Genomic DNA, 22,920 nt, shown 5'->3' with positions numbered 1-22,920 from the left:
ATATTCCGTACAAATAGGACCATCATCGGCAAAACAAATACAATAAAGCAGTGTAATTGTCAAAAGGGTCGCGCGATGCATGGTTTAAATTAATTCCCCCCCCCCCCCCAGGTTTGAGTTAGTGCTTTGCAGCACACCGACATAAGAAGCCGAGGAAATTGGCGTAAAAGTTCATTGCTTAAAGGATACTAGAAATCAAAATTTCCTTTTACGTATGTAATTCTCTATAGATTTTAATCCGACTGTCATGTTTATAAATTAAATATCGTAAGCGGGTAGTGATTTTATTGCATGAAAGATACCACGATTCCGTAAATTGCCGAGTTTTTCCGAGTTTTGATGAGACGACAGATCACGTGGTACCGTGACGCAATACTAGCCAGTCCTCGAGTACAAACATAAACATTGGCGAGCGAGGCGGACGGAAGGAAACCACATTTGGGTTGCACATTCAAAACTTGAATCTGCAGTCCGATATAATAGTTTATGTACTGTACTGGTCAGTGCTAAAAGAAATTTATTAGGCACAGGCCCCGGGCTGGTGACTTAAATAAACTCAAGCCCTGACTAAAATTCCACAAGCCCGGACAGTTCATACCTGTCAACTCTCAAGCCTGGAGAAAAACCTCCCGATTTTGGGGGTATTTCCTCATCTACATCCCGATCTCGTAATATCTCTAAATTTTTCGCAGCGAAGTCTCGATTATTACATTATGTCTGTCAATTTTCATTTGTCAGAAAAAAAAAACCCAACCCCAAACCATTTATAAATAGATATAACGTATGCAATCCACAGTCTAAACTGCCACACTGCAGACATCGTAGTGATATGACTGAAAAATTGTTAAAGTTAGGTTAAAAATTCAAATCACACGCACACACGTCTAAATCCGGCACTGGACGAAATAATTAATATCACACAACAGTTTTTTTTTCTTTTTTTCTTCTTCAGTAAATAGAACGTGAAAATTAAACATTATTCAAGTAAATTTCAGATGTTTTTAAACCACTATAACAGTACTATAGTATAAAAAATTAAAAGAATAAAATTGTCACCAATTAGCTTAAATGAATGATGACTGTGAAATTTTCTCTGCGAACAAAATTGCATCTCCACTTCCGCCGAACAAACTCGGCCAGTTAACACCTGACATTTCTCTACCGTATATGTAAAGTTTAATTACCATGATTAAATTACAAGGAATAAAACAAAATATACCATGCAGTATATGTGGCCCAAAAGAACTAATTCTGAATAAATATTTTATTCAGCAAACAGTGTTACATGCATTAAGACTTAAATCTGAAGTCCATGGCATCGTAAGTAACAACAAAATAGGCATCGTTTATTTTGGCAATCAATTGCTGGTGCTTACACATACACACACTGTCGAACATGGTTTCTTTGAAGTATGTCCGAAGGGCAGTCCTTTTCACAAGATCAATGCAAGGATAAGGGGTCTGTTCATTAGTCACACCGGCTTTATTGTTTGCTTACTTAAATTAAAACTAGCTATTTTGCAATTTAGCCAGAGCTGACCAGAATATGCAAAATGGGCTTGTCCTGGGGGAATAAGAAGGCGTATCACATGGAGAAAAGGTACGTCCCATGGACGCTTGCACATTAGGGCAACGTCCCATGGGCGCTTGCACATTAGGGCAAGGGGTTGGGTCAATAGTGTCTCCCCCCCCCCAGTCTTAATTGTCAGCCATTTAATGTGAAACTTTGACCTCTTTTCTTTTAATCGCTGCTATTTAAACTGCCCAAGGAATAGTTGTATATCAGTTCCAATCAGTACAGATTACCGTTTATACATACTACATGTATACAATGATTTTTTAAAAAAAAATTGTGATTTTTATAAGATTACAGAAAATTGTGTTTTCTCGAAACACGACAGGTTTAGAATATTACTTTTGGCAAAGCCTCCATTTGATTAAAATCAAATCTAAATTTCACCTTGGACAGTAGTGATTTGATTTAGATTGTGCCGTGTTAAGGCATGTATGTCAACATCTTGAAAATACATTTACTCATTTCACCAGCGCGATCAAAGTTTCCTCAGGCAAACAATTTTTGTTTCGACAAGCCTGACGGGCACCTCACTTTGAATACAGGATGGGCCGGAACTAAAACCAGAGGGGCCCAGGGTGTCGGGCTATTAGATTTATTTTTAGCACTGCTGATGTAGATAAAAGATCTGTGAATTGATTGTTGCATTTTGTGGTCACTTACTCGGCCTTCTGCCTATTTTCGTAACTCGCACGTTTAACACTTTTCACAGGATTTAAAACATTCAACGTTATGTCTGGAACAGCGCCAACTTTTAGTCTAGGCCTAGCATTTGCATATCCTTGAGCTGCCATTTTTTTTCAGAATCCCTCTTGTAACAGTCCTTTGAGAAATGTTACGAGCACATAGTGCTGTATGGTATTGCTTTGAAATCGACTCATTTGTAATAATGTATCCATTCTTTCATTATGCCTTTATCTTTCGGAAAAAAAAAAAAATGTTGTCCACAGGCTTTTCTTAATGTTCTGTTACATCCGTAAGCAACGCAAAACGGTATTGTCTTTTACTCTGGCAACTCCCACTTGGGCTGCTGGAGTCGCTACTATGACGTCACATCCCGAAAGTAACCGAATAGGCGCGGAAATTTTACATACGAGGTCACGGAAATTCAGCTCCTAGAAGATAGGCCAATATTTTAATATTGGCATTACGGTCGCAGATGATACTTCAGAATAAGGTTTTCTGCTATAGTACTTTTATTATTATTCTGTATTTCCATTGGTTTCTGGTCTCCTTTAAGGACACACCACAGTAACGAACTTGGGGAAATCAGATGGTAGGATTCGAACCGGAATTATCGGTCTTTACTTTGGTATGCTAACTAATTGGGCACATCAGCTCCAGTCTGCAATAGTTAATTAGTCGCCCCACAAAACATACGGGAAGGGGTGCATCGGGCGTAGTCTTTTTTTTAAAAAAAATTTGCACAGTCCCCACACTGTGCTCTCAGAAGATTAAATGGGCGGTTCCCAAGACAGTCAGTTAATTATGAGGTCAAAGTAGAACGTGATGATCTTTAAATACTTAAGGTATGACATGTTTTTAGGTGAAACAATTCGAATAGAACGTCATAAAGTTGATCATAAAATATATTGTACGTAAATATGCACATATTAACTAATTACGATACAATTTTCTTCTAAAACAAAAACAGGAGAGGTGGTGTCGCAATGGTTAGGACGTCAAAACTCGTAACAAAACACCAAACAAAGCCTAAGAAAAATATGTTTATATAGGACTGTATTCAACACGGAATAAGGACAAACACCGACTTACTGACCTTTTCAAATGTAGAAGATTTTAACAGAGAATACTCCTTTCATGAAGACCACTGATGACGTACTAAGACGTTTTTTATATACAGTGACCGAGTAAGTGATTATACATGCAAAATCACTGGAATGGATTCGGTAGTTTGTTTGAATATACCTTATTAAGTGGAATTACCGTGGCAATAATTATGACTAGTTCTTTAAAGTAAATCATAAATAGGAGGTAGATTTCTATTTTAAAAAATATAGGGCATTTAAGCGGTAAAAAATGGAACAAATTATAATGGCGGTAGGTCTTTACATGAGCATATCTTACAAGAACTCAACACTGACGGTTTCGGTGCTATCTCAATGCCTATTTCTTCTTCAAAGAAATATCTCATTATTGAACCCCATTGACCTGATAAGCATAGTAATAAATTCATGAACGAAAATAGGTGTTACAGCTTAGAGACTACATGCATATTCTAAAATTTATTGTAGCATAATGATGTAATTTTGTTATGTTGTTGTTGATTGCTTTAATTTTTTAAGCTGTGAGTAAACGTCATTATTGGAACCGACCATGGTATGCAATTAAAAAACATTTGTATTTAAAAATCGACATACAACTGTCCTTCCTTCCTTAGGTTTAACACATTACCCCTGCCCGTCTAACGTCCTATTTGGCAGTCCATTCCCTTTTTATGGGTTTGGCTGGCCAGAACTGGTTGATAATACAAGAGCGATTTTAGTAAGCAAATCCTTTTTGAGAGCTTATCGTAGATATAAGTGAAACAAATGAAGACATTGTTTTATTGATGGAATTTCAGTCCCTTAACAGTACTGAATTTGGGAAAATTGTTATTGAAATTAGCACCTGACTCTTTGGTGGGGAATTGAAAGCACATGTTTCAAACACATGCTTGTCCAGAAAATGCCACGGCTCATATCCTTTCCTCTACACAGAAGCTGACATCCAGGATTCATCTATACTGATAACTATAGGTTTGATCATGAGCACTCAGAAATGTTAAAATATTGATTTTATTTTAATATCATGGTGTTTGCGTGGGTTTAGTATGGAAACTGAATTAGTATCGCGAGTCCTAGATAGCTATGCATATTACGTCATTCATCTAAGCCTTGAAACTCCGTCCCCCACAAATACAGACTGGATGCATGAATCACGAAACTAGTCGATATAACTTCTTTATTTTTTCATGTTTGACGAATAGAACAATTCGTGTTGTGTAGTTATTTTAAATCAAAGCTTGTATAGACCATGTTAGTACGTGCTGGTCTTATAATTTTTTTGTCAAGATGCATCCAAGGAGATTTGGTACGGGTATTTGAAACCTTTTGCTTTTCCGACGATGCGTACAAAATGAATCGAAGGCTATAAGGATATATATATATATATATATATATATATATATATATATATATATATATATATATATATATATATATATGGAAGAAGCCTGTTGATTTGGAGGTCAGAATGACAAAGCTCAAATTCAGCGTGGCTCAAAGAAAAACGAGTTTTGCAGACAAACTTTTGTTTTATACAAATTTCCTGGTTCAAACATTGTGGATGGCACGCACTTCGGGTATTCAAGAATCCTGTATATTCTGGGGTCGAAAGGTTAGAGGTCACGGTAATAGTAAGTCATAAGAAAATAACGGTTTCTGCACAGTTTCTATTTTTAATTTTAAAATAACTTACTTGATAACGGAGAGAATTCATTGCAGTTTGTGAGGCCCAGAAACATATGATACGAAGCAAGATGGGACGCTGCTGGGCGTAGATTCGTCTCCATTTTGGTCGATGTTAATCTTATTTGAACCTCTAATTAATGCCACCAAAGCAAGGCGATGATATTTAAGCCAAAATAAACAAGGCGGGAAATTGGAGTCGAATAGCACATTATGCTCAAGTTGAAAACTGTGTATGTACCCACATGGGATATAATCTCTTATGGCTCTAAAGGCTGATGCAGAGTCCCGTAGATGTATTCTGTACATTGCTACTTTAATGGATCCTGACAGTTTTAGAAGCTGTGTGTTTTGTTTTTACAACTTACTTGAATCAGATATGATCGGGATAGAGTTTTGTTGTTGTTTAGCGTTAAGATTACGACGAGATATGTTTCCTTCCCGATGGCCGAGTGTTCTTAAAGCGCTTGCCCGATCATTGCCATCTCACCTCTTTCCGCTTGTTTTCGAGCCTCGGCCAGTGTGGGTATCCGAGAAAGCTTTTAGTTTTAGGAAGTTAGTAAACATTTTTCATCTTAGTGTATAATTTGTAGGTTACTTCAGTATTTCTTTCCATAAACTTTTCATACCTTTTGGGTTCTGATTTATTGAAAAAAGCCACAAACTATCACAACTGGATTAATCGAGTTTTGTAAAGAAAAAATCACGTGGTGAAAGAAGAATTTTTTTTAGCCCAGGCTGGAAAGAAAATCGCAACTCCCTTTCCCAGGAAAATTAAACAGCCAATGACGGGCGTCTTAGTACATGTCAGTTCTTTTGTGACCACGAACTATTGACAACAGTTGGTATCTTCCAATCAGTTTTGACGTCGCCTCCTCGATGTTCTGAATGTACACGAGTTGTTGGTGACCGGGATTGGTAGACGACCGTGTGATCTTGGTGTCAGTTCCAGTATCTATGATTACTCATTGGATCCGCGGTATGCGGATAATGAAGAAATAACAATACCAGGTACGGTTGACAATACTGAGTAGATCATAATGTGTATATACTGACAAGCGAAAATATCTTAAAATGATTGTAACATAATCAGGTGAGGGTTATATGCGACATATTTGAATGGGATGTACAGTGTTTGAAGTCACTGACTGAACAATGAAGATCTTTGAATGCGGTGTCAGTTTATAAAAGCCAGAGCCACAACAATAATTTTAATGCTACTCTGTATCAGTAATGCACTGTTCATGTACAACTTTTAAAGAATTACAAATTCCAGCTTCTCCATTAGTTTGCTCTAGCGTGAAGTGCAAGTGTAGTAGGAAATATGTTGAGCGGCTGACTCCTAACCTGCAACTGATCCTAGTTATTCCACCCCACCCCACCCCCACCCTCACTCTCTCTCTCTCTCTCTCTCTCTCTCTCTCTCTCTCTCACACACACACACACGCATGCATGCATGCATACATACACACCAGTCAACGGTTTTTCGTGTTATTTTTTGAAATAATTATTGGGATTGCATTGAAACCGACCAGCAATATTGGCCATACGTCAGCGTACCATTTTTTGTATACGACCTGTTTCCCAAATAAAAATGTTTTAATCTTTGAAAAGATTTGTAACTGAAGGCTTGATGGCATAAAGTATCTTCAAATTCTCGTCAGTACTGTATTTGATTTCATCTTGTCGACTGAGAGAAGAATTAACCGGGAGTTTTCTCGCTAGACATAAACGAACGAATATCAGAAGCATTTTCAGAACTTTTGACAGAAACTTTTCCCCACAGCGGGATCGGGGGGCGGCAAGGCAGACAGTAATGCGGTAGTACATAGATATCAGATGAAGGGGCGGAAATGCCTCAAACTGAAGGAAAGCAAACACACACTATACATTAAAGGTTTTATCAGCAAACATTCCATGTTCTTGAGTTTTATTGAAGAGTTGGTACCGTATATCAACATCTTATTCTTGAAGCCTTTAAACTATATATATATATATCTCCTGAATTATATACATAACGATCCCAGTGGTAAATCTTAAATATGGTGCTTCGTCATATTTGACCTCGAGAGAAAGTTTGATATTACTGGATATTAGGGATGTACCCTACATACACGTTTTCTGTTTGACACAAGAAAGGAAATGATTATATAGGTAAATGAGTGTTATTGAGTAGAAACAGTTGCCGAAGATTACCAGCCCTTAATACTGACGTCAGTTTATTCGGGTTCATGTTAAATGCATTTTCCAGTTGAACTAGGTGAACATTTATGATTTCTTACAAATTCTGATATTGGCAACTTTTCAAATAAGGAATTCCATTTTAAAAACTGTATCTTCATAAGCCTGTTTATTTTTTTTTTTGTCAACTCATTTTAGTACCTCTGCTTTCACACGATAGAACAAAATAATGTTCTTTCTTGGCCTTTGACAGCATGTCGGTAGATAGGTATGTAGGTGGGTGGATAGGTATATTGGTAGGTAGTTTCATAATATATAAGCACAATACTATGCCGCTTGAAAGTTCTAATTTTACATTTATATATGATTAAAAGTTTTAATGTAAAGACACCCCCCCCCTTCGTATTTATTTATTAAAAGGGTCAAGGTCGCGTTAGTCAAAATTTTAGTTTCTACTAAATAATGTTAACAGTGAAAGAAGAGTTAAGCTGTGTAATCGACGTTCTTTTAAGTATCCCCAAACCTATGTAATTGTTGATTACTTTATTTTAATTACCCACAATCCTTTGTAATCGTTAATTGCATTCTTTTAATTACCCCACTCCATGTAATCATTTATTTCACTATTTTAATTACCTCCCTCCATTTAATCGTTGATTACATTCTGTTCATTACCCCTGCTCATTTGCATTCGTTGATTACATTCTTTTAATTACCTCGACTGTTTACCTTGGGAATATTGTGATACATCTGTCCATAATAAACTCGTCTTCCAAACCATAAGGTGCGAATTCACCAAGCTTGTTAACTAGGTTGCAGATATGCCAGCAAATGGGTTGTAACATGTATGCCTCTTCTTTGGATCCGTATGAAGGGGTCAAAGGTCATATATACAATTACAATTGCAACAACGTGTTTGAGGTTTGTTTTGCGTTTCTTCTTCACCAAACCTTGCAATTGCATTCGCAGATCACATGGTACATAGATAACGTATTTCGACCCCTGTGTCACAGTCTCGGGTAAGGCATGGATGTCTGTATAATGGCGAGCCATGGAAGAGGCTCTAGTTTATTTTGCAACCACTGTATACAGTGGTACAGTGGTTAGCATGCTAAACCCCAGACTGTAAGGGTGCGGGTTCCATCATTACCACTGGATTAACGTGGGTCGGCTACAGTGCTGTGTTCCTCGGGCAACGCACTTGACACCAATTTCCTCTGTATTAAATGACCTACTTGTAATGCCACACCAAAAACGTAGTCAGTTTAAATGTTAAAATAGCTGGTTGTTGATCTTTGTACTGGAAAATACTCAATGTTTGGGATCTTCAGCATTGGCCGTCTGCACATTTTATAAACGTTGTTGTTATATCACGGACGATATCCCTCTGTTAAGTCATTTTAAGAACATGTTAACATAATTAACGCGCAGTTATTGATCATAATCTCTACGAAAGCTTGTTTTCAAAAGCTGTGACTATACTTAGTGAATAATCTTGACGCAGGATTTAAACTTCTTTATCGGCATTTCTTTTCAAATATCGTATGCAATTATAACCGTTTGAATGCTTCTAAAATGTATGCTTTATGTGACGGTCTTTTTTTTTCTTCCTGGAAGACTAATTACACAACGTTTTAAAATACTAGTGACTGGTTGATTCATTTATAATTTCAGTTTATGAAGACTACATCATTAACATGATCTTTCTTCCGTTTTCAAAAGCCTTTTCGAATACCCATCTACTTCATCCTGCTCACTTGCATCATTCACAGGGCTGTCGATGAATTTACCCTTAAGTGCAGAATTACTCTTGATTGAACAACCTACATCACACAACTTGCAATTTCCCGCTCAAATTATTTGCAGAGATTGTGCCAATCAATCAAACCACTAATGAACTAGCGCTATAATGCAGTCCCTGATCTTTGTTGCATCATACATCTGTTGCTCAAGCAGTGAGGCTAACCTTTCGTGATATTAGGTACCCATTAAACAGATCGGAAGCAGCAAATGGCCGCCATCTGACAAACTGCAATTCAGCAAATGTAGACAACTCTGAATATCTGCAACGAGAGCTATCGTGTTGACGGGATTACAAGGTTAATGAGCTTTGATACTTTAAGAGATTAGTCCATCACTTTGCTTAATCTGGCTTACCTATCGTTTTGTATTGCATTATTTAGCAAATCAAACAAATCAATGAAGTTGGATATTTGTATATGATGTATGTTGTGCAAGAGCTGCCATAGTCTTTGCTCTGGCTTCCTTTATTGTTGTTTGAATAACAGTTTGATATATAATACGTCATGTTTTCCAGGTATTCTGTTAACAGGTTGAACGTTATACATGTCTTTTCATTATGTACAAAGTTTATTTTAGCAAAATGTACCTTTAAATTTTTTATTTCGTCTTGCCTACTACTACAAATGCCATCAGAACTCACTATGTGTGCTTTCAGTGCCTTATGTTCTGTTAGCAGCCTGGTTGATTGTAGCATTTAAAACAAATATATATTATATTTTTGATAAAGGGGTATTGACATTTATCATTGAGAACAATTGGTATTGCCTTTGGTGATAAAAGTGGTATTGTTAGTCACCAGCCTTTCATATTTAAATATTTCTTCTTCTTTCTTCTTCGTCTTCTTTCTTCTTCTTCTTCGTCTTCTTCTTCTTTCTTCTTCTTCTTCTTTACAGTTTAGACATATTATACATATAGCGTCTAATTATGAGTTTATTGTGAACCAATCTGGAGGTGCCAGTAGCTAAACAGAAATGCACCGAAACATTTCAAACCAAAGCAAGTTAATATTTGATTATTTAAAATAATTTCCCGCATGAATTATCTAACCACGGAAATTTTGAAGCAAATAGTCGTTGAATGGCGATGCAGATTCGATACGAGTCGACGACGAGGGCGAGGACTAAATGATCGCACATATAGCTTTGGCTGAATTTTGGGTATGATGTTAAATATTATTTAGAAAATAGTTGAAACAGATGCTTTAGAACTGACAATTTTCTCTTATTCTAAAAGACAGGACACAGGAAGATATTTTTTAAGGGAGAGGCAACTGTCTTGCTGATTTTGGGTAAATAATATTCTTTCTTACAAATGTTGTATTTTTTTGTAAATACTCTTATTAGCAATTTCAGATTGGTCTATATCTCAAATTTTTATAAACTCGTTAATCTTGAAAGCTAATTCTCTTATTTATAAACGTTAGGTAATGGTTAATGCCGCCTGTTTATAAAAAGGAATATAATTTAGATGTTAATATAATTTGCCTTGTTTTCATCAATACAGGTGTTTCTTCATGCATGAACTTTGGTTTCTTGTCATAAAGAGAGTGTGTGTGTGTTGGATATTTTAACATAGCTTTAAAAAGAAGAATCAGTCGTGAAGTCTGCATTGTGGCAGTTTATAGTGGCGTCTGTCAGTGGGGCATTATGCCGCAGACATGTAGCATGATGTCCTACCCAGTTACATTATCCTGACACCAGGCCGACCAGTCCTAACTGTAACCTTTTGAGTCTTAATGCTGTGCGCTTATCGAGGGAGCTGTTAATACGATTTTATAAAAGTCTTTGATATGACTAGATCGGGGTTCGAGCCCGCGACCTCCGCATCTGAGGCGGACGCTCTAATCACTAGGCCGACGGATCGGTTCTTGTCATAAAGAGATAAGTGGAAGTGGAAATTAATTCAAAACGCGTCTCCAAACATATAAAGAAGTATTATTTTTTTTTTTAAAGTGCAGCTATTATTTTTATTGGAATGACAATTGTAATTACATTGTTCATTGGAATATTGGTGTGTTTTAAGATACAAGAAGTCTTTTTTATTGTTTTTTTTTTTTTTAACGTTGGTGTTCTGAATAAGATAGATAAAGCGCTCTCAACGCTGTACGACCTATTTTACTGAACTGACAAGACGTATTTCATAATTAAAGTGTCAGGTACAAAACAGAGGATATAATGGTGAAACGATACTTTTATTGTTGTTGTAGGGTTTAACGCCATTTTTCAGCACACGATAGGCTATACATGGCGGCCAGTATTAATGGTGGAGGAAGAACCCGGGAAAACCCCAGAAAGAACCACCTACCCACGAGAAGCTACTGGCAAGCTTTCTCACATACTCACATAGGCTGAATCCGAGACTCGAACCCACGCAGACAGAGGTGAGATGGCAGTGATTCGTAACGGAGAGCGCTTTAGACCACTCGGCCACTCGGGGCTCCGTGAAACGATACACAGCTAAACATTATGTCAACAGTAATAGCAGATCAAAAGATCTTATATACAAGAAAGTGAGTAATTAATTTGTCAGGTTATCTCATTAAAGTTGGTAACCTTAAAGTTGAAATGACACTAACAGCACATGCGGCTCAGACAATGTTCGATTTAGCCTGATGAATAAATCGGGGGTTGTTCTCATTTTGTTGGACAGGCTGTTCCAGACTCTGGGAGCGACAGAAATGAACGAAAGCTTTACTACATACCATGTGGTCTGTGCTTTTGATACTGTTACCGGATGTAGGTGTCGAAGATTATAGTTACAGTTTTTGAATGCGACTAGACTACTCAAGTAATTAGGTCTTTTCTCGTGAAGTAATCTATATACTTCAGTTGTCTTGTGTCTTAATCTGCTAATATACGTAGAGTAGGAAGATTTGCTTTTCTTAGTGTATGTGCTATGTAAATCATCAAATACCAATTGTAGTGCCCTATTCTGTATTATTTCTATTTATGTACAGAGTTTTGTTTGCTTCATAAATGCCCATATAAAGGGGCAGAATTTGAATTTTGACCTAATAAAGCATCAGTAGATCATTAGTTTGGTTTAGAGGGATTCCTATGGAAGGCCAGTCTAGACCACCACAGTGTAATTGATGCAAGGCACGGACGATCCGCTACGCTCCTTTATCGCCCGTTGCAGCCCGTGCTGACAGTTTCTCGTCTCTCATGAATGTGTATAAATCTGTTTAACCAATCACATATAAGACTGTATCGCCATTGTGACCCAACATAATTTTACACTTTTTGAATTAGTTAAAGTTTCTCGAAAATGTATACTGCTCCAAATATGTTAGTTTCTTATTTATATTTATTTCTGTTTCGGTCGATATTTTATATCTTTATAATTAGCTCGCTAAATACTATGTTTTACACCCTCTTGAACTGATTATTGCCCAAGAGAGGTATGTTTTGCACGCGGCGTTTACAAGTAATACATTTGCTTTACTTAGGAAATAGATTTATATAAGTCACAATTTGTCCATGCTTCCTGATCTTAAGATCACGTAGGTACTTTGTATTGACGAAAACGTTCAAAAAATTTGAATAAATATGTTTACACTGAAATGTATTCTCGTAGATCGGACTTTCGGTTGCTGTGTTGCTCTGACGCTTTTTTCTCCATTTTTTGTTGTTTTGTAAAGCTAAGAGTACATCGAATCCTTCCAGCAGCTCTATCGTGTTTTATTTACTTCGTTATTTGATATGTATTTACATTCGAAATCTACTTTTTCGCTCAGTATGGTCGGTGTCAGTGGTGCTGATGAACTGTTTGTAGTCACCTAGCACTTTATTTGGGGTTGGTTTTTATCAGTTATCGGCAAATTAATAATGAATTAGGTCATTTACTTAGCAACACAATAAGACAATGCTTTCATCAGGAGGGTTCTTAACTGCGAGACATGATAGACACAGTAATATATCACGCACCTGTTTCCAGATATAAATTTTGCCTATACTAGTACGAGGCAGCATTTTCTTACATCGGATCAATAGATAAATGCTAGTAACCCCTGCCTCCTTCAAGCAATCCATGTATTATTAACTTCACATATTCTTAACCTGACTTGACTTCGTCTTGTAGTCTTCGACGCTTTCTCGAAAATACGTGCTTTGTTCACCGTGGAGCCATAGCCGTCTAATTTCATTCAATATGACCTTTTCCCTATTGTCATTGGTGGGTGTGTGGATGGGGTGGGGTTTCGCTTGTAACCAGGAAAGAACCAGCTGTTGCGACCTCTAGGCAAAATAGCGTTTTTGTTTGTAGTTGATTGGCAAATCTCAGAGAAATAGATTTTGTCAAAAATTATACTCCTTTCAAGATGCGTGGAGAAAACGCGTCGTTTCTTCTCCATTTAAAAACTTGTTACCAAAGATGAACTTTTAGGCCTAGATTTTTTTAAAGAATGCCTTTACAACAAACAATGATAAGCTATCACGTAATTCATTCTGACCTTTATTCGAGGGTTCTGGCGGGTGTAGAAAATGAAGTAATTTGTTTGTCGTACTGTCAATATGTGTGGTAATATAGGTAGTAGTCGTGATATTCCCCTCAAAACCGCTTTACACACACACACACACACACACACACATATATATATATATATATATATATATATATATATATATATATATATATATATATATATATATAAAACTGTTAAACCTTGGAATATTTGGAGTAGCTTCTAGATGTACACAAATATTATTAAATACAGTTATTCGCCCTTGTGTATATGGGGGTGCGGGTGGGGTGGCAGTGGTCATTTAGAGTGATGGTGGAACAGAGAAGGTATGTCCCTCTCCCCGAAAAAAAACACCCTCGCTAGATTAGTTTGCCAAAGAAGTAAAACTTACTTTTCATACAGCATATATCTCAGGCTCGAGTAGTATTCACCTCAACTACCCTTGTAGTATTTTTACACTTCTTGCTCATCGTGTTGAAACAAATGCTTTTGAAAAAAGAAAAGATCATTTTTGACAAGCAGAAATGTTGTCATCTCTTCAAACATCAAGAAGAAATCGCAACGTGTGTGTGTGTGTGTGTGTGTTGAAGTGCATGTTTTAGGAATTCGATGTAGAATGTCCATTTTCTTCCTACATAGAATGGTAAGTTCTTTGTACCATAAAGCTAGAAAAATAAATTCCCGGTGCCAATTACATGGAAATACAGTTTGTTTTGCTGGTTTACTTAAAAGGGCAAGTTCTATATGCCGGTTAAATAGAAAGACAGTACTTGGTGCCAGTCATTATTTGGTGTCAGAAGTGAAATTTCCCATCATGTACTTAACATGCTTGCTGAAGGTTAATGAGCCTTCGTCGGGGTCGTTTTAACTCCTTATAATCGGATACTATCTTAAACAGCTGCAGTCTGGAGGATAGGCCCCGGCTTGCAGGGAGATAAGAATGTCTTATGTTATCCATACATCATTCCCGTATAGGTACGTGGGACTTTAAATAGCATGATAGTCGAGCATATTTTGCACAGAGCATTTGGTTTCACTTCATGAGAGACATGAACCATTTGTACCAATGTTGCCACCCAACCCCCGCCCACATAAAAAGGGGGTAAATAGGACAAGAAAAGGTAAAATTGTAATCATTTCCAAATACATGTACTTGTCTATGCACGAGTTATGTGGCATATCTTTGGTTGCACCATTCAAAATTGACGACTTCGAAAATCTTGAATAAGTTTGATGGAGGACTGAAGATATGGTCTCCTCAAATCCCTCTCCATCCCCTCACTTTGAAGTATTGGGGAGTGGGGCCGGAGGTGGGTTGGGGGTGGTATGTTTGTCGTTGAAGGTCAGCCGTGGTAATTGGTAGAGCGAATGACTCGTAATCAAAGGGTAGCGGGATCAGTGCCTGCCCAGGCAAGCGTGGGTTGGATGCCTATGTGTTTCCTTGTGAAATGCATTTAGCTCCTATTTCGTAGGCATGATATAGTTAATGATGTGTAAAACAAAATGTTTAAATCAGCATAAACAAAAAAAATTCGTCTATATAGATAAGGATTACACAGTTTTGCTTTTCCGCAGATTTCTGCGTATTGTAAGTTTAAAATTTAAAAAAAAAATAGTTTTATTACATCTTCCACGAGTTTCATCTGAGTCACTTTTACGATTATTTTGAATTTTATATTGTATATTTCTACTTAACCATATAGTGGGTACATTCGGGAAGTTCAGAGTTTGGAAAACTCTTTTAGAAAAATATGCGAGTGCATTCACTGTTAGCTTCGATCCCTTGTCCGTTGTAAACGGAAATATATTCTGATATTCAAATGATATTGCATATCAACGCTTGCATCTAAATTATCCTCGCCTTAGACACCCACACTAATATCACTCAACATTCACCAGCTCCTGTTGCCCAACCTGATAATTAATTTGCCACATCAACCCATGGTTATGGTTCTGTTATTGTAACCAGTGCAGGCTACACCATTATACACTTTTAGGCGTCCCGGAGATCAAAAATTAGCCACGACAATGAGCATCTGTCAGTTCCATCGACATCTTTATCAGATATTTGATAATGTCTAAATGCGCACGTATTTAGAAAAGGATGCCCGACTGCAAAAAACGAAGATGATGGTTTGATGGCACATTTATGGTCAAGTCTTGATTGGCACTATTTATCACCGAAATAATTAATTTCGATAGCTGGCATACTAAGAAAAATTTCAAGCTCTGAGGGGTGGGGTATAAAAAAATTTGTACTCGTTATGTTAAAACCGAATCCGATATATCTCAGAACTTGACAAAGTTTGGTGGAAATCTCTGCCTCATTTGAATAGGGGAATTGTCTAAATATTAGAGGGATTTAATGACGAAGAAACGGTAGGGCTTCCAGTAATAGCATGTGTCATTTTCGCACATTTAGTTCAGTTCTTATCTCGTTTTTCTTTTACTTCTCCCTTGTAGAAATATCCGCGAATCACGGAATTGCAAATCTGAGAATATCATCTGCTTAATGATAAACTGTTATGTTTCCGAGAATCGTGTATTTTAACATTCATTTCATGAAAATAAATTCAGTGGAGATAAATTTTCTCCTCGATAAGTTTTATTTGTCTTCTAATTGCATGCATTTATTTATTAAAGTAGAAAATTTTCTAAAGAGGACAAAAATTGCCTCGATTTTATTGGTTGAGTGTGTAAAAAGTTCGACATTCAATCTGCTCACATCTACTAAAGAGATCATCGTATGTATGTATGTATATATGTATGTTTACATGTGTCAGGCACTGTAATAAGAGTTTGATTTGTACATGTACGTTGCATTAATAGTGTCAGTATTCTATTATTATGTGACAGTGTTAGATAGGTCGATTCGGTAAGATTGGTTTTTTCATCATCATCATCATCTTTAAGATTGGTTTTATCATTATCATCATCTGAATTAATATGGTAATGCTTGTTTAAACTGCAAAGAAGTTTAATCATGACACATTTAGATGAAGAATTAAAATGAATCTTGTTTCATGAGAAGTAATTAATGGGAATAAATGGAATGAAAGGGGAAGTGCGTGGAAATTAAAATAGTTGTTCTTGTTGTGGGGTTTAACGCCATTTTTCAGCTCACGATAGACTATACATGGCAGCCGGTATTAATGGTGGAGGGAAAACCAGGGAAAACCCCGGAAAGAACCACCGACCCACGAGAAGCTACTGACAAGCTTTCTCACATACCCACATTAGCCGAATCCGAGACTCAAACCCACGCAGAGGTGAGATGGCAGTGATCCGTAACGGAGAGCGCTTTAGACCACTCGACCACTCGGGGCCCCAATTAAAAAAGTAACTCGATTAATGAATCAAATGCAACTACAGTTGATATCAAAACTGCATATTTTACAATCAGAATTTCGCTGGAATATTTATTAATTTCAGAATCTACACAAGTGAAATACGTTCTAAATAAAATTGCTACATTTCAAAGCATATAGACTATTGAAGCAACAACTTCGATGAAGTTCTGTTTTCGAATATTTTTTTCGGTAGTTCACTTCAAACCTCTAGAGGTTACTAAGTTGATATGTGGTCCTGAAAGCCAAAGCATCTGAGTAAAACCTACTTTTAAAAAAAATCTGACGTTCGACGACTAGGAGATTAGGATTTGTAAGCAAAACAAAAGAAATGCACAATATAACGAAAATATAAATTTGGAGAATTTTACAATTGGAAGTGGTAAATACAGACTATTAAAGTAGTGAAACGTCTGTGTATTGCTCTACTGTTTGATACGAACGAACTTGTCGCATAGCTTTTATATTCGTAACACGCTAAACAGTGTATATAAACCTGATTACTTCATAATTTTTAGGTATCAGAAGTTAAATCAAGTGAGTAATTTTGGAGAATTTTGAAGTATAAATTCCAGAATGTATTTCGGATTTATTTCTGACTTTGATTTCGGATTAGTGCTTGGAAAGCTGCGTACGTTCATCTGGTGATTTTATAATCTCTCTCTGTCTCTCTGTGCAAGAGTCAGTGATAACCACAGTTTTAAAAAATATTTAGTTGCCAATAGCCCTGCACACATAAATTCCGTATATATTTTCATAACTTTCCTTCAGTGGAAGTCATTTAATTTAGACGAAGCAGTCAATTTATATATTTTCAGGTGTTGACGTGTCCGCAAACCAGGATGAGGAAGTAAGCGATAAGGAGATATTCCAGCTGGAATACGAGAGCGTACTGAATAAATGGGCTGTACGGACGGACGGAAACAAATACTGGACACTCCACCCCAGTACTGGAATTCAGGCAACGGCGACTGACGTCAAACCAGGTGGACAAAGGCAAGTCTTTGTTTCAGTTTATTAGGCAAGAAATAGAACAATAGCACCACAGCTTCCTCGAAAAGTTTCTATATCGTCGTATCAAAAACAATCTAAAAAAAACTGGAAATTCGAAAATGGTTTATCTCACTCGTTCAGCACTAAATGTTTTGATTAGCTGGCGTAATTTTGTTAAATTTTTGTTCGAGCATGAATACAATTTCATGAGGTCCACAGCCGATATGATATAGTTTCATGAAGTCTAATCTCTTCTTTATTAACACTGCGACGTCAGGATGTGAATTAGCCCATTTATGTATGGAAAAACGGCAAAATGTGTTTCATGTGGGCACTGGTCGTCAGACCGTGGCAACGTGTTTTCATTTTTTGACTGATTTTTCAGCGTTGAATTCGGACAGATAAACAAAATTTTATTTAATCACCACGATTTATGTGTAGGTTTAATGCAACGTAAATGAATCCTGATCAGTTACAGACACATAATTTTGATTCGCTGAATAATCACCTGCTGACTAATTAATGACAGTGCGCTTTACAAGCAAAGCATAGCGAGTTGTCAGAATAGTGTCGCCATTTGATTGTGCATTCAAGTACCCTCGCCCGAATTGAAGGTCCAGAAATAATTTTATAAATGTTTAAATAATACTAATTAAAATTCCTGTCGACAGTGAGAAATAAGCAAATGAGTAAATTTTGCATAACCCTAACTGTCAAGATTGATGCAAAATATGCTTGCTAGCTGCGAATACGGCTTACATTTATTTATGGCTGCTATGAAATATATAAATCGGGATTGGATGCTGAAAGCATTATTCAACTATTCTGAGTTTGTTTTTTGTTTTCCCAGGTCAGTTTTCCGATGTCACTATTTGATTATTACATAAAACACAATGGTTATAACTGATGATTTGCAGCATGTACTTGCGTTCGTCATTTATTATTGAAATATTTGTATCTGTCCGATGTGGTATTAGTTAATAATTCCATGTGACTGCAGTAATGGAACATGTATCTTCGTAAACCTTAAACGCGGGGATTTAAGGAAAGATGCTACATTTTCTTGGAAAATTTGTCATCAGCACAACATTTCATTACACTGGTCAACAGTGAAATCATTACTGACTTGAAAAGGCCCTAATCTGTAGTATTTTGGTGTGCCGAACACGAATATAACCGTGAAAAATTTGTATTGGCTCTCGTTTTGAAGATATTCATATACCTCATTTTCTATGTTTCACTGTGTAAATTTCTCCAGTAGGACTGCAGCAACATCCGGAATAATGATGTAACATTGCATAATACCATCATGCTCACATCATCCACAGTTGATTGCATCATTTTCTGATGCAATGCAATACTAATGCCATGCGGCTGCTGAAGTAAGTTGACGTCAGCAGTGTACTATACATGTGTAGGCCTATTATACTAATGCCAGGCGGCTGCTGAAGCTGACGTAAGCAGTGTACTATATAAAGCCCAATCAGATAGATTCAGCATTTAAAATATTTTAGACGTTGTGCGAGACAGTTCAAGCTACTGTTACATAAAACTTATTATTTTATCCATTTACGTACAATAAAGAACAGTAATGCCTCGAAAGTGTGTTAATACCGCGGACAATTTTTGCTATATTTGTGGGGAAGTGACATTTGCCAACCAGAAGAAAAGTATCAATTCTCAAGTGAAGAAGGCATATCATCTTTACTTCGGATGCAAGGTTGGTGACCAAGACAAGCCTTGGGTTCCGCATATATGCTGTGCTACATGTACAACACAGCTTTCACAGTGGTTGAATTGCAAAAGGTCATCAATGCCGTTTGCAGTCCCAATGGTGTGGAGAGAGCCAAGCAACCACCTAAATGACTGTTACTTCTGCTTGGTTCCTCCTCTTTCCGGCGGAATAACGAAGCGAAAGAAGTCGAGAATAGTCTACCCAAACATTCCGTCTGCATTGAGACCAGTTCCACATGGTGAGGGACTTCCTATTCCAGAACCTCCAGCAGAATATTCTCTTGATTCATCTGACGAAGACAAAGGTGAGTCGACCTGTTCTTCTCCTGGTCCATCAGCATGCAGTGATCCAGATTTTCACTGTGGTGCATCATCAACCCCACACAGAATAACACAGGAAGAACTAAATGACCTGATTCGTGATTTGGACTTATCAAAGAACAAGGCAGAATTGCTAGGATCAAGACTCCAACAATGGAATCTTCTAGAAGAAGATGTCACAATTACTGCATATCGAAAGCGCCACCAGCAATTGGAGCCTTTCTTCAGAAAGGAAAGTAATCTGATATTCTGTTCCGATATTGAGGGCCTCATGAATGCTTTAAAAATCACTCATGACCCACAAGAATGGAGACTATTTGTGGACTCTTCGAAACTGAGTCTCAAGGCTGTGCTTTTGCACAATGGAAACATTCTTCCATCTATTCCAGTAGCGTATGCTGTCCACATGAAAGAGACATACGATAACTTAAGGCAGCTACTGAATTCCATTGAGTATAACAAGTACAGCTGGCACCTCTGTGGTGATTTGAAGGTAGTTGCCCTTTTAATGGGACTGCAGCAAGGATATACAAAATACATGTGTTTCTTATGCGAGTGGGATAGCCGAGCAAGGGAAATGCACTACATGAGGAAGGAATGGACTCACAGGCAGAATGTAGCCATTGGAGAGAAGAATATCCAACACCCAGCTCTGGTTGAGGCTCAGAAAATCTTGCTACCACCCCTTCACATCAAACTAGGTTTGATGAAGAACTTCGTGAAAGCCATTGACCGGACTTTGCCAGCATTCCGATACCTGCATGAAAAATTCCCTCGACTCAGCGAAGCAAAGATTAAAGAGGGAGTTTTTGTGGGTCCTCAGATTCGAGAGCTTTTCAAAGATGACCGGTTCAACAACTTGCTGGAAGGTGACGCGAAACAAGCATGGAATGCTTTTCGCCTAGTTTCTACAAACTTCCTCGGAAATGTTAGGGCAGAAAACTATAAGGAACTAGTAGAAGACATGTTGATGAAGTATAAGAAACTTGGCTGCAATATGTCTCTAAAGATTCACTTCCTTCATTCCCATTTGGATTTCTTTCCTAGCAACTGTGGTATTGTTAGTGATGAACACGGCGAACGTTTTCATCAAGATATCGCAACAATGGAACAAAGATACCAGGGAAAATGGTCCACTACAATGCTGGCTGACTACTGCTGGACACTCCTCAGAGATGCTCCCGAACAGCTGTACAAGAGACAGGCGAAGAAATCTAAGATGTAGTCAATGACTTGATTTTTTATAGGTAGGCTATTACAGTTGACCTTTTACTATTGGAATGCATTTCGTTATGTAAACATTAATTTCTTGCAGATTACAAAAAAACTAGAGCCAATTTTGCAATTTGACTGTCATATTCGTGTTCAGCACATAAAAATTGATAAGAATTGACTAATTTTATTTCAGTAACATGACTTTTGTAAAAATTTGTTGTCCAGTGTTATCAGTTCTTTTCGCTGACTAAATAAAACGGTTTGATGTCACTTGTACTCAAATAAAAATTGTACAAGTAGCTTTTCTGAGAAAAATGAAAGAAATAATATAATTTCGACCTTGTGAATATTTCTCAGTAATTACCAATATAAGCCAAGCTCAGTTTATGATTGTCGTCCGGTTCAGAGAAAATTACTACTGAAACAAACATATAGTCAATTATGTGTAGAAAGTAAATAAGTATGTGTCATTTACAACAGTAGAGCAGCAGATAATGAACGTGCCCCGCAGATAATCATGCGAGTCCTGCATTTTTTTCATCTGCCAAAAAAGGTTTCTTATATGATTTTGTAGATTTTCTGAATAAACATTATAGCAAAATATGAAGTTGTATTGGAATTCATTTAGGTAAGATAAAGACAAAATTGCATTTAATTCACGATTTGACATTCTACATTTACAAACAGGATTATCAAGAGAAGTCATGCACCCCCAACAAAAATGTCCAAATATCGTTAAAGGAGACGGAAGGGTCAGAGATAATTCAGATTGCTAAATGCAGTGGTTGTTCACAAACACGTGCATAACTTTTGTGGATTGCCATGTATTTCAGACAAGCCTCAGGAACGCTTCATGCAGAGGCGTAGCTATGATATTTTGCGCCCGGGGACGAACTATAAAATTGGCGCCCCAGCCCCCTCCCCGTTTAATCACATTTTTGAATATTACCCTTGTTTACTTATTATAATGTAACGTTGTAAGCCTCATTTTGGCGCCCCTGTACCTTGGCGCCCGGGGACATATGTACCCCCCTGCCCCCCCCCCCCCCAGCTATGCCTCTGACTTCAGGTCACGTGTCGCGGCTCATGCTTTCCAACAAATTCCCAAAACTGGTTCTTGCCTTCTTGTTCGCTTTCTTATGATCATGAAATGTCTTTTGAATTTTCATGAAAGTGCTTGTATTTTAAAAATTAAATAATAAAAATTTTATGCTTATGAATGTCACATATTTCATCTCAGAATCTGGTCTGAATGTATTTACTCGTATGCTTTATTCATTTTTTGTTTAAGAGACGAGAAATTACGCTCACATGTTAAAGTGTTTTTTCTTTCTCGCAAGGATGTTACATCCACACTCATGTCATTATAGTTTCTTGTTTTTCCATATCATTATCTTATTTATACAGGGTCATGGAGCTCCATTCATCAACCTTACTGGAGTCTACAAAAATATGAAACACTTCACCTTGTTTAATTTCAGGAAGGATGAATGTTTTTTCGAACTAGTGTGGCAGGACAACGGCCTAGCAGCCATTAAAGCCTCCAATGGAATGTATATCTACAACAAGCCGTCTGGGACATTGATGGGCGGAAGCGAAGCCGTCACAGACAAGGAAAAATTCCAGGTCAGTATTTTTCTATTGTGAAGAGTTACTGTACAAACTGAGTTTTAATTTTCTGATTCACGTTTTATATCTTCACCTTGCACACGCAAGACATAAGATGTGAATCAGAACATTAAAAATTCATATTAAAGTGTCGACACTTAATTTTAAAAAAAAAACATTCTTATGGAAAAGGTTTCTACAGAAATACATATC

The 22,920-nt window shown here is 37.1% G+C and overlaps 1 protein-coding gene across 2 annotated transcripts in view; it reads left to right on the top strand.

Annotated features, from left to right (window-relative positions):
- The window catches only part of LOC149803421 (fascin-like), a 52,224-nt gene that overhangs the window by 23,081 nt on the left and 6,223 nt on the right, over window positions 1-22,920 (top strand). Inside the window, exons 2-3 of one of the 2 annotated variants that reach the window (XM_089953123.1) lie at window positions 17,655-17,836; window positions 22,585-22,725. In XM_089953123.1, the coding sequence (XP_089809249.1) occupies window positions 17,655-17,836; window positions 22,585-22,725 (323 nt within the window). Of the gene's footprint in view, window positions 1-17,654; window positions 17,837-22,580; window positions 22,726-22,920 lie in introns of both variants that reach the window. The other variant, XM_089953121.1, reaches the window with a different exon arrangement.

The sequence above is a fragment of the Sinohyriopsis cumingii genome, chromosome 3, assembly GCF_028554795.1.
Source record: "Sinohyriopsis cumingii isolate HCF-2022 chromosome 3, ASM2855479v2, whole genome shotgun sequence".
In the NCBI taxonomy this organism is placed as follows: domain Eukaryota; kingdom Metazoa; phylum Mollusca; class Bivalvia; order Unionida; family Unionidae; genus Sinohyriopsis; species Sinohyriopsis cumingii.
The sequence above is the reverse complement of the archived record's forward strand: the minus strand, read 5'-3'. Positions and strand labels throughout refer to the sequence as shown.